This window comes from Manis pentadactyla, chromosome 13, assembly GCF_030020395.1.
Source record: "Manis pentadactyla isolate mManPen7 chromosome 13, mManPen7.hap1, whole genome shotgun sequence".
NCBI lineage: Eukaryota > Metazoa > Chordata > Mammalia > Pholidota > Manidae > Manis > Manis pentadactyla.
In genome coordinates this window covers 5,114,404-5,132,340 of record NC_080031.1, presented here as the reverse complement: position 1 = coordinate 5,132,340, position 17,937 = coordinate 5,114,404, and the positions used below count along the sequence as shown (strand labels likewise).

Here is a 17,937-nt window from a genome sequence, read left to right as displayed (position 1 = left end):
AAAGGAGTGGGTTTGGGTGCAAACTTAGAGACTGTAAGAGGCTTAGCCTTTTGGGCCACAGACTTCTTTGCAAATAATAAGAGCTGAAATGGGTGCTTGCCCTGTGCCTAGCACTCTGCTAAGCAATTTTACATGCAGTGACAGTTCATTCAGTCAGCTCCAAGGCCTGGGGCAAGTGTACAAATGGAAATGATGTATTTGTCTGCATAAGTTATACATCAAGATAACAAAGTGTTAAAATTACTTACCAGCCTCTGACTTGATTAATTTTTCCTTGGTCTTAATTTTAAGACCAGGTCCAAAAGCATTCCCTGGCCTCCTCTTCTGTGGTCCTGTAGGGGTGGGGCCTTCACCCGTGCCTGAGAATGCGCCACCTGCATGTCAAGTTCCAGCCCCCTCCCCCATCCCCTGCAACCTGCTGTCCCTTGTCCACTCCCCGGGGCCTGTGGGGACACATCTGGCAGCTCCTGAGAGGACGGACCTGGGGAAGGGGCTTGCTCAGGGTACTGACATTTAAGCAGGGAATTTCGGGGTTCCAGAAATCCAGGGCATGATCTAGAAGAGGAGGTGCATGGCCCACCCTCCCTCTTGTCCCATGAACCGCCTTTCCCAGTGAGGCCAGAGGAGGGCCAGAGTGGGACCTTCTGAACTCAGGTGTCCAGGGCAGAGGCCTCTGTCACCCAGGTCTAAGGGTGCCATGGCTTTTAACAATCCCACGAGGTAATATTACTTTCACTGTATGACAGGTGAGGCTTCTGCCGATGATCACATAACTTGCTCAAGGTCATGTAGCAATAAATGCTGGAACTGGGATTTTACTCCCCAGCATTTAACTGGAGAGCCACTGGGCCAGGGGCACAGCCATACTGCGGGACGGCAGTGACCCTCTCCCCCAGAGAAAAGCAGACATTCAGCAGTTCCCATACAACCTCAGGGGTCCATGACCTCTTGAAGCCCAAGACCCCAAGTAAAAAAGGTGGGTGGTGAGAGGCCGTTGCTGGGGCTGTAGTGGGGGTCAGGCCATGAAGCGGGAGCAGGTTTCCAAGTCTGAACTAGTCTCCAGACAGACCTGGAATGGAGGGTCGGGATGCAGACAAGATCTGTGGGGGAGGGGAGACCTTGGATGGTTGGGAACGGTGCTGAGGACATCAGACTTTACTTACCAAGCCACCCACATAGCCCTGCTCACTTTTAATTCGAGACTGTCCGGAGAAAGGCTTGCTGCTAGCAGTCTCTCCTTAGCCCTCTGACCTGGCTGTGATCCTCCAGGCGGAGGCTGCCCTGGGCTTCTCCACCCGCACCCCAAAGGGCAGGGGAGGGCCTCTTCGCCGCCTCCGAGGGAGGTGGGAGGCTCTTGGAGGAGGGTGGAGGGGGCAGAGTCTGAGGGGAGACCTAGGTGGGGCAAATGAGAAGTAGGGGTGCCGCGGGAGGGTGAAGTGTCTGGCCCTGATCCCCTAACCAGGAGCATCATGATTTCCCAGGAGTCTCTGGAGAAATACAAGGGGTGGGTGGGTGGGCGGGGGCAGCTTGCAATCTGAAGCTCTCTTCCCGGAGCCCTGCACAGCGGGCGCCGCAGGCGGCAGGCGCGGGGCGCCCAGGCTGCAGGGTCAGGCCCGCCCGCGCCCACCCGCTGCCGCAGCGCCGGCTGCGGAGGTTCCAGCGGTCCCTCCGCGGCCCGGGGAGAGGAAGCCGCTACTGTACCCCCGTTCCCAAAGCACAGCAATTCAGCCTCCCAACACCCGAAAAGCTCCACCTCTGCTCCCCGGAAACTATCTGCTAATTGGCATCTCAGCGTCTGGGAAGGTGCGGGCGGCTGCGGGCGGCCCTGCAGAGCCAAGCCGCAGCAGTCCAGTCCGAGCTGGAGAGAGAGAATGGGGTCCCGGCCTGCTCCCGGGGCGCCCGGACCACGAGGCGGGCGCGCCGGGCTGGGTGCGCAGCGGGCGGGGGCGCCCCGGGCTCCGCCGCGGCCACCGCCCCTCCTGCGGTTGGAGCGCTTCCAGAGCAGAGGCGCAGCGCCACTGGCCTCTGCGCCCGCCCGGCGGTGCTCCCGCCCCTGCGTCCCGCCTCTACGGGGCGCCCCTCCCTCCCTCCCTCCCGGGCCCTCGGCCGCCGCTCCTGCCGCGGCTCCTCCTCTCCCCCCGCCCCCCGCTCTCTGCCCGCTAACTTTTCCGAGCCCCGACCCACGGCGCAGAGCTGCCCGGAAGCTTCGGGGCCAACCGCACGCCGCGGGCCGCGGGCGCGGCTGTGCCCTGTATCCCATCCCCGCGCCCCCGGCGCGCTGCGGAGAGAACGGAACGATGCCCCGGGCTGGGGACCGAGGCGCTGTCCGGGCGAGATGGCTGGGCACTGGGCTTCTGGGTAAGGCAGCCCCGGCTTGGTCTCTTCCCCTGACTCTTCCCCCCTCTGGCCCCCAGAGGAGGGGATACTTGGAGGAGCAGTGCGTCGGATCAGGTGGGCTTTGCAGTGCAGCGCCGAGTGAGCACCGCTGCCACGGGCTTCTTGCCGGACACCCGGCCCGGACTGCGGTGCTCCCTGGGGACCGTGTGCGACCCTCGCCCCTCTGGCCCCCTAGCCTGACGATTAGTTCTTTGCTGTCCCTGGCGCCTTCAGCCCTAGGCTTCTGGAGCTGGGTCTTGGGGCTGCAGAGAGGGCCTCCCAAGTTCAGAGGTTTAGGCGTGCTGGCGGAGGGTGTCTGTGCCCTGGGGGTCGGGGTTGCCAGGTGGGCTGCACGTGCATGTGGTTTCTACGCCTGCCCCCAGCTGCTTGCAATTCGAATGCTCGTTGCCCAGGCATCAGGCATGCACCAATTGGCGGGGGGGCAGGGGGGAGGAGGGCCCTCCCTTCCTCCTGGCCCTCTTTCGGCTTGTCTGCTCTGCCCTCTACCTCCTCTGGTGCCCACTGCCTTCCGGTCAGCTCCTAAAGACTGGAAGGGGGTGAAGGGACTTGGAGGGTCATTCAAACCCCCATTTAGGAAGGATCTTGTCTCTCTTCCTGCAAAGATTCCATAGGGAGGACTGTTTAACCTTCTTCTGGCTCTTCATTTTTGGGATGAACATGAAGACTGAGGAGACACATCCAGGGGACACAGAAGGAACACAGCATTAATATCTATAAATAAGCACATGACAGTTTTGAGTGCCAAACTCTGAGAGATTAGAGAATGGTATTTATTAGTCCAGAATGTAACCTTATAAATCACAGCCGGATTTCAATGTAAGCCGACGCCATCTCTGGCACCTGCACCTCTTCCTGTTTATATTGTCGGATTTGGCTTTTGGCAGCTTCTCCCACCGGGCTGGGCACACTGTGTAGGCATTTGTGCTGAAAACGGAGACAGAAGCCTTTAAGGGTGGTCGCTGCTGTTTCTGCAAATGTAGTGTATGCAGACCTGTCATGTTGGCACCTGGTGGTGGAGGGGGGATGGACTTTTTCTTTCACTCAGGAGCCCCTGGTTTACACCCCTACAGCTGGACAGAAGAACTGGTGTTTGCTCTGAGGCCTTCTGCACAGATGTACGCTGGGTTCACAGTGGGCCTAAGGAAGCGGGCCTCTGTGAGGCCTGAGGCCCCTCTTCATGGGGTGGGCACAGTGCCATTCCACATGAGCCCCCCTTTCCCACCTCGGCTCAGCCCAGATTTCCACTGTGACCATGGCAGGGATAAGGGGTCACTGGGGAATTCAAACTCATACAGTCATTAAAGTCGCCTGCTTATCAACACCTCTGGCTTCCCTTCCTCCTGCTGCCTGGCTGGGGGTCAGGATGCCAGTAGCTGGGCTGTTAGAATATTCACAGACCTAAATCTTCCGTGGGGAACCACACTAGACAGCACGCCTATGTGTGTGTGTCGGGGGGACTGTGGGCAGAGTCTTGGTACTTTTCTCCAGGTGGATTCCCCACCTCCTCCAAGGACTCTTCGGCTGGGTAGACCAGGTGAGAGCAGGGACCCACTGTAGCAGGTGCGGAGGAATCTCTGAGCCACCCTCTGGGAGCCCCAGGGGAGAACAGGGTGACTTGCAGGCGGGAGACCAGCAGGCCCCAGCACTGCCCCCCGCCACCCCGCTCTGTGCCTCATGCCCCTCTGGTGCAGAGGGGGCACCACCAGAGTCCTCAATTGGACCTTGCCCAGGCAGCCGTTGCTGATGCCTCAGAGTGGCATTGTTCTGAGCCTGGGACACAGATGCCATCCTTGCTGTCAGTCCAGGAGGGGAGGTGCAGGGTCCACCGGCCAGCTAACTGGAGATGCTCCCTGGCCGCATCAGAGCTAGCAGGAACTTTGGAAAACATAGCACAGAGCTCCTCTAAGGATGAGCAAACCACAGTGTACAGAGACGGCAAGTTACTTGCCCAACGGTGCACGGCCAGCTGATGGTCAAGTAGGACTGAGTCCAGGTCTCGCGGGCTCTGTCACACCAACCTGCCTCCCGGTGAACTGAAGTCTGAGGAGGGGAAGGTCAGCAGGGATTGTGTTGATGGGCTGAAGAAGGCTCTGCAGCATGGCCGTGGGAGTACAGAGGCCTGGGGGACCCAGAACTGTCATTCTCTCAACTGTGCAGAGCAGGTCCAGAGCAGCAAGTTCCCAGGAGTCCTCTACCCCTCCTGCCCCCTCTCCCCATATCCAGGTCAACTCACAGGCTGAGACTCAAGATTTTTGGTAACCTGACAGGACACCCTTTTCTTAAATTGAGGGTTCCCCATGGAAGATTCAGGTCTATGAATATCCTATACACTGTGGTTTCCTCATCCTTAGAGGAGCTCTGTGCTGTTTTCCAAAGTTCCTGCAAGGTTGTATATTGCTATGGAGGTTTATGAGGGTGCCAGTCCCTTCCTAAGCATGTAACTGGTAAGATATCTGTCCTGCCCACCCCTTCGTTGTTCCCTGATTTGCTTAATTGCTGTGATCTGTGTGTAATTATCACTTGTGAGGGTGCTATGTTGCACAACCCTCTTTCCCTTAGTATGTATTTATTAAGGGCTTGTTTAATGAGAACACAATTAAGGAGAGGGCGCTCAGTCCCACTCAGAGGAGGGGAAGGGAAGGCTAAGTAAGGAGTTCGTGGAGAGGAAGACGGCAAAGGGGAGGAGGGGAGGGACCCCCCAGGCTCGCCTCTGTAAACAGTGATTCTTTCTCTGGAGATGCAGGCCTGTGGGGTGCCCTGAGGCCCTTATGACTGGCTGCCTCCTGGTGGAATCGGCAGGACAGGCAGACCCTGGGCACAGATCCTCCCTCCCAATTGCTGGGGGTGTAGGGGTCGGCGTAAGCCCTAGGCTGGCCATGCACGCCCATGCTGTGGCCTGCACGAGGACGGGCAGGCTCATGGCACTTGGACTTGTTAGTAAAGCTGCTTTTGTCGAGCATCCAGTGCTGCCTCAGGAGCATGTTCCATCCCAGCAGAGCTCCTGGGAGTGGGCAGGAAGCAGGCAGGTTGCCTAGGGAGAGGGAGCTGAAATCTTTCCTTTGTCTCTGGGCCCAGGGGCCTTGCCTGGCCCAGCCCTGCCTCCCACAGCCCCCAGGGCCTGCACCCCAGGAGGGGGTCTTGTCCCGCTGGCCTTGGGGCCCACTTTCTGCCTCGCAGCTCTAACTTTGAGCCTTTTTGACTCCGCTGGGGCTGAGTGTATCAGCTTCCTTATTAAAGTCAGCCGTGTTTCCGCCCGCCATGCCAGGCAAGCTAAACTTAGAGAGGCACTACCCTGCCCCTCTTTCCTTCCTCCACACCGGGGTGGGTGTGACTGATCCTTGAAGGTGGGGGAAAGTAGCAGAGCAGGTGGCAGCCGTGTCCTGCCTTGGCATTTGCCTTGGAATGTCTGATGGGAGCCAAAAGATTCCTTTGGGTGTGAATATTTAATGGTAACATTTGCATGTACCCAATACCTTTTCACTTTAATAAAACTTGGGAGTCCTGAGTCAATCCTTAGATAAAACCCATGGCACCAGATGAGGATGGGCAGAGGGAGGCTGGAGCCTTCAGAGGATGGTGAAGAGGCACTGGTTCCTCTGGGAGTGGCTAAACGGTTGGGGCCCTTTAGTAAGCGAAGGCAAAGCTTCGGGGTCTAGGTCTGGATACCACATGAATAGCTGGGGGTCATCCATCCATCCAGAAAGAGACTCCCAATCCCAAATGCACATACACGCACCTTGAAATTCTGAAGAGTTACGTTTAGGACAAAGCACTTTACTCCAGGGAAATAGCCATATGGAAAAAATTACCTCTAAGAGGTGGTGCAGGGTGTCAGGAAAAAACTGTGTGGAGGCCTGGCGACAGTCTTGGCTGACACTGGTCATTAAGCTAGGGGTGCCCCGGTTACATGCAGACCTGTGATGGGGCAGCTATGCTCCCTGCCCTCTTTCAAACACTAACCTCCTCTACCTGCAGGTTGCTTAGGTCAGAGGACGGACTCACTGAAGCCTTTCTTGGGTTTTCTAAGCTCACATTTTGGCTTTATGCCAGTTCAGGAGGTAGGCAAGACACCCATCCGTGGGTTGGGGATGTGCGTACCAGGTGTGGCATCTCTGATTTTCTCAAGGGCAGCAGGCAGAGTGGGGCCTGCCTTGCATCTGCTGGCCGTTCTGCTCCTGGCTTGGTCGCCCTACTGAAGCACGTCTGGGGGCCTCTAGCGGATCATCACCTGCCTGTGCACCCTCCGCGCCCCCTAGCACAGCCTCACAGGGGAGAGGACAGGAGGACGCAGGCCCCTGGGGCAAGCTGGCAGGACTTCCTGACTGCTGGGCGGGCATACAGCGCAGAGGCCCGCCTGGTCCGCCCTCTCTGATGCCTTAACTACGCAGGGCTCTGGACTTCTTCATGGAAACATCTCTGCCTTCCCTTGTGCCCCCCAGGCTGTGGTGGGAATGGCGGTGCCCTCTTCTGGGAGTCTGGGATTCCTGAGTGTATTAGAGTTAAGTCAGCCACAGAGGTGCACACCAGTCAGGCAGAAATGTGCACTGTCATGAACCAGACCTCAAAGAAGTGGTTTTCTCCTCTATTCTGGACTCTGGTTCTGCTCTTTTTTGCTTCTATCTATTTAAAGCAGCCAAAGAGGTTTCACTTTTGATACGTTTTCTTTGGTGCTCTTGGATATCTCATTCTGGCTGGAGTTGGGGAGGTGATCTGACCCCTGACTTGTGTTCCCCATCTTCCCCAGGATCCCGGTTCCTGGGCAGGGCTACCAGCGAGCACTGGAGCCTCGAGCTGTGGTACTCCTGAGGGAGGCCCATAGTTATCAGGAAGCTGCCTTCGGAGAGCTTTCCTGCCACAGCTCCACCTCCACACTCCGTTCCTTGGCTTGTGGGGGCACTGGGGGGAGGGGGGGTGGCGTTGAGAAGCCGAGCTGGGGTCCCCCACCACAAGGCCATCTTCTAGGCTGGAGGGTGGATCTTGGGCCTGGCTCCTGTCCCCAGACTTCTGGTGATGGTCTGTGGGGGCAGGCGGGGTGGGGCAGAGGTAAAAAGAAGACCCGGAGCGCGCAGGAGAGTGGGTCCCCACAGTGTGAATACTGCTTATTCCAACCCGATGGTCAGCGACCTTGAGCAAGTTCATCTCTCTGAGCCTGTTTATTCATTTTGTATATTGGGGATAGAAATAATGACTACCCCACGGGATTGTTATGAGGATTAAATGAGACGGTATCTATAAAATGCCTGTCCTGTCTTATAGGACATGCTCCATCCCAGATTCACCATTTACTATGGCACCTGCCGTTCGACATTTCAGTGAAAGTTGGCGTTAATACGTATAAATCTTCCAGCACAGTGATTCTCAGAATGTCATCCCTGACCACAGTGTTCTCTGGGAACATTTTAGAAATGCAAAATCTCAGCCTCCTCTCTAGACCTACTGAATCAGAGACTCCAGAGGCGAGGCTGAGCTGGATATAATCGCCCTTCAGGTAATTCTGACTCTGGCTCAAATTCGAAAGCCTCTGCCCTAGAACAATGCCTGGAACGCAGGGGCTGATCAAAGAATGAGGGCTGATGGCTGATCGCAGCACTAGTTGGAACCCTGGTGGCAAACCCCACTATGTGAGGATGTAAGGAAGGATTTTCTTGCTTTGGGGCTTTGGTGCTAGAAAGGTCTCCTGTTGGCCTTAGACCAGTCATGTAACTTCTCCATGCGGTTGTCTTGTCTAAAATATGGAGCTGTGACAGTACGTCACTCATAAGATGCCTGACGCATAGTGAAAGCTCAATAAATATCACCTATTACTGACGGTGGCAGGGTGATGAGAGGTACTGGAGCACGGCGTTTACTTCTGCCCTTGGAGGTGAGAGCCCCCACTTGGCCATCAGAAGCTAAGGGGATGTGAAGAAGCTGAGGGCAGCCTGGGGCCGCTGGCTCCCCTTGGAGCTCCTTCTCTGTCATTTGCAAAGCATTATGCAGGTGGCACCAGACATCATTTTCTCGTGAGGACAAAAACAAAAGGAAACTGGTTTACGAGGCACCATGGGGGACTCAGGTTAGGCAAAAGAGGTCCTTCCTTAAGAGGATGGGAGAGCGTGTGAGGTTGGCGACCTTTAAAACAGACTGGCCCTGGCTGTCTTGGGAACAAGACCAGTTCTGGGAATTTTCTGCAGAGCTGGGAGCTGACCTGGGCAGAGAGGGGTTCTCAGTCTGCCCAGCCACTAACCCCAGTCAGCTCATCCGAGTGACCTCCCATGTGGGGCTGGGTCGACCTGTCTCTAAAATGAGGCAGCGACGCTAATGGATCAGTCTGCGTCCTTAGCTCTGGCGTCCTGGGTGCGCCAGGCTGGAGGCCTGAGTGGCTGCGAGAAGCTGCAGTCTCGGAAGTAATATCAGGGAAACCCAGCCAGAAGCCAGTGCTGCCGGGCGGCTGCTGTCAACGGCCCACTAGCCCTTGAGTCAGTCCCCCGTTCAGATTTCAGCTCCGCGGGGACGTTGAACAATGCTGGACAAGGCTCCTTGTCCTTCTGGGACCAGCTGCTGCGTGTGATTAATAATACCCTTCCCCTGGCCGGTAAGAGGTGAGAATGAAATGCAATCAGCCGCTTGCAGCACTAGGCAGGATTCAGGCCCGGGGCAGGGTCCTTACTCTCAGGATCGCTGGGAACCCGAGAAGGGTGGCCTCACCCAGGGTGACCCTGGTGCCCGGTTCTCCTAGGGACACGACGAGCAAGGTCTCTTACTGTGCGCCGGCCCCCCCACGACCCTGAGGTACCCCTGGGTTTCTCCAAGGACTCTGTAGGACAGGACGAGGGCCAGGTGCCCTTGGAAGTCGCCCTCCGGAGGCCGCGAGTGGAAACTCCCGGGGTCCACGTGCTCAGGCCGACCGGTGGTGGTGACGTTCCGGGGGGCGCGTGCGAGGGCGTGTGGAGGAGGCGGGGGCGGGCCCCCGAGGGACGGTGGCTCCAGGACTGGGAGCCGGGTGGGGCCGCGGGGCGAGGGGGGCAGCACGGGCCGCTCCGGGTGGGGAGGGGACCGCGGGTCCTGCGTCCTCCTCGCGGCACCCCGCGCGCGCTCGGGCCGTCCCGCCTCCGCTCCGCTGTCTTGCGCCCTCTCACTTCCTCTGCCTTTATCGCTGGACCCCCTCCGCCCTGGCGGCTGCCCAGTGCCGAGCGCGCCCCACGCCCTGCCATTCCTGCCGCTTCCGTCTCCCTTCTGCTCTCAGGGTCCCGGTCGGTGCCGCAGGGCTTTGGGCCCGCGTGGCCAAGCGCAGACCCTCTGCCTCTGCGCCCCTCGGGGCCGGCGGGAGTCCCAGGGCTCGCTGGCGACTGGCCGCCGGGCAGTGTCCGGGCACCGCGTTTGCAGACTTTCCCTTCTTCACGTCACGGGACCCCGCCCCCAAACAATAAATTTCCAGAAAACCTAACGAGGGCGCCGCGCACATTCCCAGGGGAAACCTCGTTAGGAGCCCATCCTGCTCGAGGCGGGGTGCAGGGCGGCACTTTCGGGGACCGCGGCCGGGTAGGTGGCGCGCCCAGGCTGCTTCGCTGCAAGAGCTTCGCTGCAAGGTGGCGTTGGGTTGGGGTGACCCCTGGTGGTTAGTCGGAGTGCCACAAAGGCCGCTGAAGCCCAGAATGCAGCTCCGCCCAGGCCAGGCAGGAGAAACGAACTCTGGCCAGTGGCCCCGGTCAGTATCAATGCAAGTAAAGAGAGCCATCCTCCCGAAATTGACACTGAGGGTGACGGAGACCGCCCTGCCTGGCCAAGCCACTCCACCCTGCCTGAGAGCCCCCTTCCAGAGCTGCGGCCTGGAGGTGTGTGTGTGTGTGTGGGGGGGGGGGGTTCATTAAGGGAGGTGGTGCCCCTTACACAGGTCTCTTCCTGCTGCCTGCGTCCCTGTCACTGGAGGTGTCTGTGGGAAAGGCCACCACCATCTATGCTGTGAACGGCTCGGAGATCCTGCTGCCCTGCACCTTCTCCAGCTGTTTTGGCTTCTACGACCTCCAGTTCTCATGGTCCTACAACAGCAGTGACACTTTCAAGATTGTAAGTAGTGCGGGAAGAGACAGGACGTTGCAGCCCCTCCTGCCCTCCCTGCTGCCTCACCCCTGTCCTCCATTCCCGGCTCTGGTCCCCTCTGGGCCAGCCCCACTCTGATGCGCTCAAGAACCCACCTTTTGCCACCCTGTCTCCCAGTATTCTTTCCAAAGCCTGTCTAGAAGGATCTAAGCAGAAGGGATGCTGCGATCGTGTTGCCAGAATTTGGGGCTTGTTGGAATTCTTGGCTAGTGTCTGTCTGGGCTGAAGAAATACCTGAAACTTGGGTTGCTTGTGTAGAAATTATTTAATTAAAAAAAAAAAACAGGAGATAGAAAGACCCTTGGAAGGCTCGGAGAGGGGGAATGAGAAGAGTCCACGTGGGAGAAGGGCTGGGGACGCAGACCTGGGAAGAAGGGAGGGGAAGCCAGAGAAGAGGGCGAGCTCTGCAGGAGGCCGAAAGGGCTGCGGGCCCGGTGCGGAGGGCCAGTCGGCAGGTGCTTATTGCGTACCTACTCTGCAGTCCACAGAGGACCCGAGACATACACAGGGAAGTCCCAGGAGACCAACTCCGGATATAATTAAGTGCTGAACACAGAGGGTGCTGATGGCTACCATGGTACGATTGGTCCTGGTCTTGAAGGAGGGCAAGAATTCAGATGGACCTGGGACAACAGCATCAGCAAAGGCTTGAGTGGGGTGGGGGAGGTGGGGGTGACAGAGGGGAATGAGTGTGGTACTTGCAGGAATCATTATGTAAAAGGCTGTTACAAGAAAGCCCTAAGAGCTGTATTCCAGGGAGACCTTAATAACAGAAAATGGGTTTAGCCTGCAGCAAGCACAATTCAGGTTAGACAGGCAGAGCGATCCAGACAGGAAGGAAAAGGGGAGGGAGCGCCTCGAGTCACAGGCTCTTCCTGGACCTGGACAGGGAAGCCATCCAGGCAGTGGGCTGGAGTGACGTCATGGCTCTTGAGGACCCTGCTTCTTTCTCGGCCACCTCCAACCCCCGTTTTCCCCCACAGCTCATAGAGGGGACTGTGAAGAATGAGAAGACTGACCCCAAGGTGAAGTTCAAAGACGATGACCGCATCACTCTGGAGGGCACTACGAAGGACAAGATGAACAACATTTCTATCCTGCTGAGGAACGTGGATTTCAGTGACATGGGCAAATACACCTGTCACGTGAAGAACCCCAAGGAGAATAATCTTCAGCACCAGGCCACTATCTTACTCCGAGTTGTAGATAAATGTATGCAGTGGGGGCTGGGACCGGGCAGTGGAGTGGGAAGGACTGGGGGCCCCCAGCTCAGTGCTACAGGGACATGGTTACACGGGCCACGTTGCTGTGTCCTTTTGCTTCACACTTGGAAGGGTTCCTGGAAGCTCAAATAATTTAGCTTGAAGGCTTATTCTGCCACTGAGCAGCTGGTGATATGCACTTAGCCTGAGTCTTGTTTACTCATCTGTATGGTCGGCCTCCTGCCAGGGTGGTCCTGAGGGGTGCAGGCGCGACATGGGGGTGTTTTGTGATGGGAAAAGCTCTCTGTGTGTGCGGAGCGTTACTACTCTTGTGTGTTCTGTCAGCAACAGTTGACTGAATGCCAGGTATTGAACCAAAAAGTGCTGTTGATGATACACAGGGCTCTTTCTTGAGGAATTACGGTTCAGGGCAAGACAGGAGATGGGGAAACTGAAGCTGGGGCGGAGCACGTGGCAGCTGGGGTAGCAGAGACTGCGAAGAATGGGCCGTCCCCTCCCGAGCACAGATCCCGGCTGCGGAGTCCAGCCGGACTGATGAGACAGCGAAGAAGCAGGTGATGAGTAGTGAGGTGATCACGTGAGCCCAGACACTGGCGGTGGCTCGAGAAGGGTCTGGGGGAGTTAGGCCGGGCCTCATGAACGGGGGTCCTGGAAGGCTACGGAGGCGCAGAAGCACAGAAAAAAAAGGAAGGGAATGGGCTCAAGGGTCCTGATCGTGTTGCATCTCTTGTGTGCCTGGGGGCTCACTGCTTCCCTAGATGGCGCGCATTGCCTGGAGAGAGAGGTACCTGAGCGTTTGGTGTCCAGGCCAAGGGCAGAACCGGAGGCCATCCACCTCGTTCTGCTCCTGGGCCACTTGAGTTAAGTCTGTATGTAGCACTTTGTGCCCAGCTTTCCCAGAAGGGAAGAGAAGGGGCAGGGGAGCAGCAGCATTTATGGAGCCCTCCTGGGTGCCAGGCTCTGAGTTCGGCACTCTTATTTACCTTCACTCCTTCGCTCCTCACACATTCCTTCGGGGTGCATCTTCTCTCTGTTCTTACAGATCCACCCATCCATCTATTCAACAAATGTTACTTACTACGCGGGGGACATTGTTCCAGCTGCCGAGGGTTCAGGCTGAGCATGAGAGACGTGTTCCTGCCTGCAGGGAGATTTCCTTCTAGTCAGGGGAGATCTGTAGTGCACGCAATCAGGAAGAAAGTTCCATGCAAGGGAACATGGCCGCTGTTACAGAGAAAAAGTAAAACGGGGAAGGAAAGATGGGGTGCTAGTGGCATCAGGAGGGAAGGCGGCATGGAGTAAGAATGTTTGAAGGAGGCGAGAGAGGAAGCCATGAGGGTGTCTGGGAAGATAGTCCAGGCAGAAGGCACAGCAAGTACAAAGGCCCTGAGACAGATACTTGCACAGCAAGAAGGCCAGTGTGGCCGGAGCAGGGCACAGAGCAAGAGATGAGTCACATTAAGTCAGGTTGTGTGGGGGTCCCTGTAAGCATGAGTGACACGGGAGCCACCGCAGGGCTCTGAGCAGGAACAGGATCACTCTGGCTGCTATGCTGACAACCACGACACCAAGAGGAGACCAGTTAGAAGGCTGCTGCACATATCCAGGGAAGGGATGTCTTAGGTTAATGTGCTACCAAGATGTCAGGTTCTAGAATTTTTTGAAGTTTGGGCCATTAGGATTCTCAGGTGGATTGGATATGGGGTTTGAGATGAAGAGAGAAATCAAGGGTGACACTGAGGATTTGGGTCACAGCAACTGGAAGGATGGAGTTTTCTCAATGGACATGGGAGTAACTGTGGGCAGAGCAGTTTTTGCAAGACAGGAATCAGTGTTCAGATGAGGAAACTGAGGCTAGAAGGGTTAGGTGACCAGCTCAAGGTTACTAGCTCATGAGTGACCATTGAAATCCTTTAGTTAAAATTCAGACTATTTGACTCCAAAGTCTTCCTGCCATACTAATGATTTATAGGAAGTCTTAATATTTTTCTGCATGGTGGAAGGAGACCTAGAAAGAGGCCAGGAAATTCTCAGGGGGCACTGTGGGGGCCTCGACAAACCTGGGTGCTGTGGGCCCGAGTGTGAATTATCCCAGAGCTTGCGAGTGTGTGTCTGTGGGAGGGTGTGTGTGTGTGTTTTGGGGGAAGGGCCCTCTTTGTGGGGGCCATGGTCCAGCTTCCCTGCTCCCTGCTGCAAGGCCTGGGGAGGGTGTGTCCTAGCTGCTGAGGCGGGAGGCTGGGGAGCCCTGGGGCTGCCACGGTGCAGGTGCCCGGCGCCTCCTGCTCCCCTCGCCCACTCTCCTCGCTCCCTGCTCTGGCCACGCAGTGGAGGAAGTGGACAACACCTTGACGCTCATCATCCTGGCTGTCGTGGGCGGGATCATCGGGCTCCTCATCGTCATCCTGCTGGTCAAGAAGTTCGTCGCCTTCATCATCAAGAAGACTCAGGAGAAGAAGTGAGTTGCCTCCGTACCACACTTCTGCCCCCCACCCGGCCCCCTCTCACGCTCATCTTGTGGGCGTGCCCACTGGCATCTGCCTTCTGCACCTGGCATCTCCTTGCTGTCCACCTTGCTGCCATGTGCCTCCACCCTTCCAGCCATCTCCTCGCTTCCCAATCCTCCCACTCTCCTCTGTCCCTGCAACCCTGCTCCCCATCTGCCAGCCCCTCTCCTAATCTCGCTCCCTCTTCCCCATCCTCCCAGTGGGATTTACTGACTACACTGCATTCACTGAGTACATAAATACGACACCCTTGCCTTTCCTTATCTGATTGCCCATCCAGTTAGCTTCTCTTTCCATTTGTACCACCCCAACCTAAAGTCCTGGCAAGGGATTTAGGAAATCTTTTTTAAGTTCAGAAATTTTTTTGATGGTTGTGGATTCTCTTTTATGGAAGCTTTTAAAATATTTTTTAAAGAGAAAATATAAAATCCCGTGTACAGAAACTCTAAAAAGGGAAGACCCTTTTAGGGAGGTGGGAGCATTTTATTGTAGAATTCTGAAGGTTCAGCTGGGGGAGGTTAAGAGACTGCTATGGCCTCCCCGGAAGCCCTAGGGTAAGCTCAGGTTAACAATGGGCATCTATAGCGGGGAGGAAGGAAGGTGGGGCCGACCCAGAGGGGGTAAACCCAGGCCCAGGACTGCCAGGACAGTGTCAGGCTCCAGAGCAGCAGGTGGTGCGTGTGGCAAAGCAGGGCACAGCAAAGGCATTTGGAAGTGGTGCTCTTAGCGAGAGAGAGGTGGGGCAGGCCTGCCACTGGAGCAGAGACGGTGACAGCAGCAAGGAGATGCAACAGAGGAGGGAGGCCGCCCTGTTCCTGTTCGCCCCATTCTGCTTTATTGAGAAGAGGGAACTAGGCTGGAAAGGGCAGAAACTGCACTAGTGAGAGGGGAAGGAGGACTATTAAGGGGATGGCCTTGGAGTGGGGAGCCGGGAGGCACTGGGCCTCTCATCCCAGGCGCTGGTTGAGATGAAGAATTCCTGGGCTGTCTCCCTGCATCGTGGCCAGAGGCTGTGAGCGTTTTGGAGACGTTGAGAGGGGCCGGGTGCATGGAGTTGGACCACATTCTGTTATTAATAACCAATCTTGCTACTGATGGTGAGTGGAATTGGGGAGCAAATTATTCAACATATGGTTTTAGAAGCACTTAGAAAACAGTGGTCCTTGGGAATCGCCACAGGTTCATCAAAACAAGGCAGGTAGGTCAGGAGACTGCCGCAGACGATAATGCTTGCTGTCATTCACCAAGTGCCTGCCGCATGCTAGGTACTCCGCCAGGCATTTTTATATAATGTCCATAATTTTTATTTTATGGTTAAGCAAAGTGGGGCTCAGAGTGGTTAAGTGGCTTCCTCAAGGCCACACAGCTACTAAGTGATAGAGCTGGGATCTGAACCCTGATCATTTGGCTTTAGAGCTTAACCTCTTGCCACCATACCCTACTGGCTCATGGGGTATATCTACAGTTCAGTCATTCATTCTTTCATTTGGTGGCTATTTTTGAGGTATTGTGTACAAGACACTGTGCCTGGTGCTATGGGAAGTTCTGAAAGGAATAAGATTCTGCTCTTAAGTAAAGAAGATAAGCTGTTAATACAAATACATACAATACAAGGTAGAAAGGATCAGGGCCAGCAAAGAGGTAGACAGAATGCTGAAGGGTTCGGAAGAGGGTGGAATACTAGGGAAGGATTTTTTGCCAAGGGGGCATTCGTGATGGGCCTTGCAAGATGGATAAAATTTAAGGCCTGGGGAGGGTGAGCAGAAGGGTGTTCCAGATGGGGGAACTGCTGAGAGCCAAGGCAGAATCTGGGAAGTAACATGTGCCTGGAGAACAAGGCATTTTGTTTGTTGAGAGAGTGGGGAGCCTGCTGGGTCGGAAAGGGAGAAAAAGCCTGCAAAAGGGGTTGAGGACAGACCCTTGGGGACCTGGGAGTCCGGGCTGAGACTGGCTTTCTCTCTCACTGCAGGGGAGCTGGTGAGGGCTTGCAGGGCCTGGCATGATCAGAGGGCTTTGGAGAAAGGGTCTCACGGGGGCCTGGAACATTTTTTACTTGCATCCTCTGGAATGTCTCCTCCCTCTTTTCTTGCTCATCTTAGTCTCAGCTTAAATGACACTCCTAAAGAGCCTTGCCTGACCCCTAGTAGTCTCCCTAGGTGGGGTTCCTCCTTGGTACACCCCCATCCCCTCATTTACCACATTGTGTTGCAGTGACTTGTTTGATGTCACATCCCCTGAAAGACGGCTGAGTGGGCACCACGTAAAACTGTACATCCTTCCAGCTAGCCCAAGTGCCTGGGACCCAGTAGGTTCTCTGTAAAGAAATACAGACTGCTTGAGAGTACAGTTAGATGGCTAGGAACTGGCTGGATCGACTATACCTTAGGTAGACAGATGATAAAGATAGATGATAGATGACAGACCCATCTAAATAGAGGTCTTTAGCGGTATGCCGCAAGGCTCTGCTTTTTCATTGTTATTAGTACTTGAACTACATGAAGAATGATATCAGATTTCTAGGAACCTAGTGACTAAATTGGGATCTAGGAGGATCTTGATAGGCTGGAGCTCTGAGCTAAATCCTGCAAGATGAAACTGCTGAGAAGAGAATGCTCAGTCCTTCCTGAAGGCCTCTAACCCAGCTACACAGAGTGAGGCTAAGAGGTAGTTTAGCAACAACAGCCGTAAGAAGACTTGGAGGTTTTCGAGAGCAGAAAGCTCAGAGTGGTGTAGCAGCGGGTCCGCCATGGAGAGCTCTGGGCAGCCTGGCCCTGCTGTGGGACGTGCTTAAATGGGAGCACCCCCAGCGTAGGCCGGTCAGGGCTGGTAGTGCGCCCGAGGCACGCCTTCCATCCAACCATCTCTCCTTCCTGCTGCCTCTGCCCATCCCACCCCCTGCTGTTGTTGGTGCCAAGCCCTCTGCTGGCTCTGCCCCTCCTGAGCTCTTTCAACTCCCTCTGGTCCCAGGAGCTCGGCGAGGAGCTCCTCGCCCTGGGTGTACTGCCCGCGGGCCTCGACCCTTCCCCCGGGCTGTCACAGCCTGGAAATCACCCTGGCTTGGCTTCGCCTGGGCACCGAGCCCCGGGAACGGTGCCTGGTGCCCTGCGTTGTGCTGTGCTGAGCCGACTAGGTGACAGCCAGCCCCACTGAGCACACTCTGTGCTCACGCACTGTTCTCGCTGTCCCCACAAAGAGGGTATCACCGTCATGTCCATCTGGAGAGGAGGAAACAGGTCCAGAGAGGTCAGGTGGTGTGCCCTCCGGTTACCTCTGTTCTGCAGGAGGCCAGGGAGAGGCCTGGGCTGGGTGCAGGCCCGGGTTCCCCTCCAGCGGCCGCGCCGCCCCTCTCTGCCCACCAGACCACCCTCCTCTCTTCCTCTCCAGGAAAGAGTGCCTCGTGAGCTCCTCAGGGAATGACAACACAGAGAACGGGCTGCCCGGCTCCAGGGCGGAGGAGAAGCCCCCAACGAAAGTGTGAGGTCCACTTGTGGCCCGGCAGCCGGAGTCCCACGCTGCGGGGATGGATGGAACTTGAGCCGTGTCTGTGACTCCATGCACCCGAGGCACCTGCTGCTTGGCCCGACCTGTAGTCTTTCTGGGTGGGGAGGAACGGGGATCCTGCCAGCCTGCTGCACCCCTCCCAGCCGGAGCCCCCCGGGGGGAGGGCTGGCCATGGGACGGGGCCTGCGGAAGGTTCTGGAAGGGAAAGGGGCTGGGTGGTGGTGTGGGGGGCT

The 17,937-nt window shown here is 56.6% G+C and overlaps 1 protein-coding gene across 1 annotated transcript; it reads left to right on the top strand.

The window, feature by feature from the left end:
• The first annotated feature begins 2,134 nt into the window (after positions 1-2,134).
• On the top strand, positions 2,135-17,719 carry SCN4B (sodium voltage-gated channel beta subunit 4). Its single transcript, XM_036919903.2, has 5 exons — positions 2,135-2,358; positions 10,271-10,443; positions 11,460-11,688; positions 14,025-14,154; positions 17,588-17,719. The coding sequence occupies exons 1-5, from the start codon at positions 2,298-2,300 to the stop codon at positions 17,679-17,681; spliced, it is 687 nt and encodes a 228-aa protein (XP_036775798.1). The 5' UTR covers positions 2,135-2,297; the 3' UTR covers positions 17,682-17,719.
• The last annotated feature ends 218 nt before the right edge of the window (positions 17,720-17,937 follow it).

Bases quoted from the DNA above. Each gene is read 5' to 3' on its own strand.
- SCN4B (XM_036919903.2), top strand. From the start codon at position 2,298: ATGCCCCGGGCTGGGGACCGAGGCGCTGTCCGGGCGAGATGGCTGGGC. The intron at 10,444-11,459 runs GTAAGTAGTGCG...TTTCCCCCACAG, and splicing joins GCAGTGACACTTTCAAGATT to CTCATAGAGGGGACTGTGAA. The intron at 14,155-17,587 runs GTGAGTTGCCTC...CTTCCTCTCCAG, and splicing joins AAGAAGACTCAGGAGAAGAA to GAAAGAGTGCCTCGTGAGCT.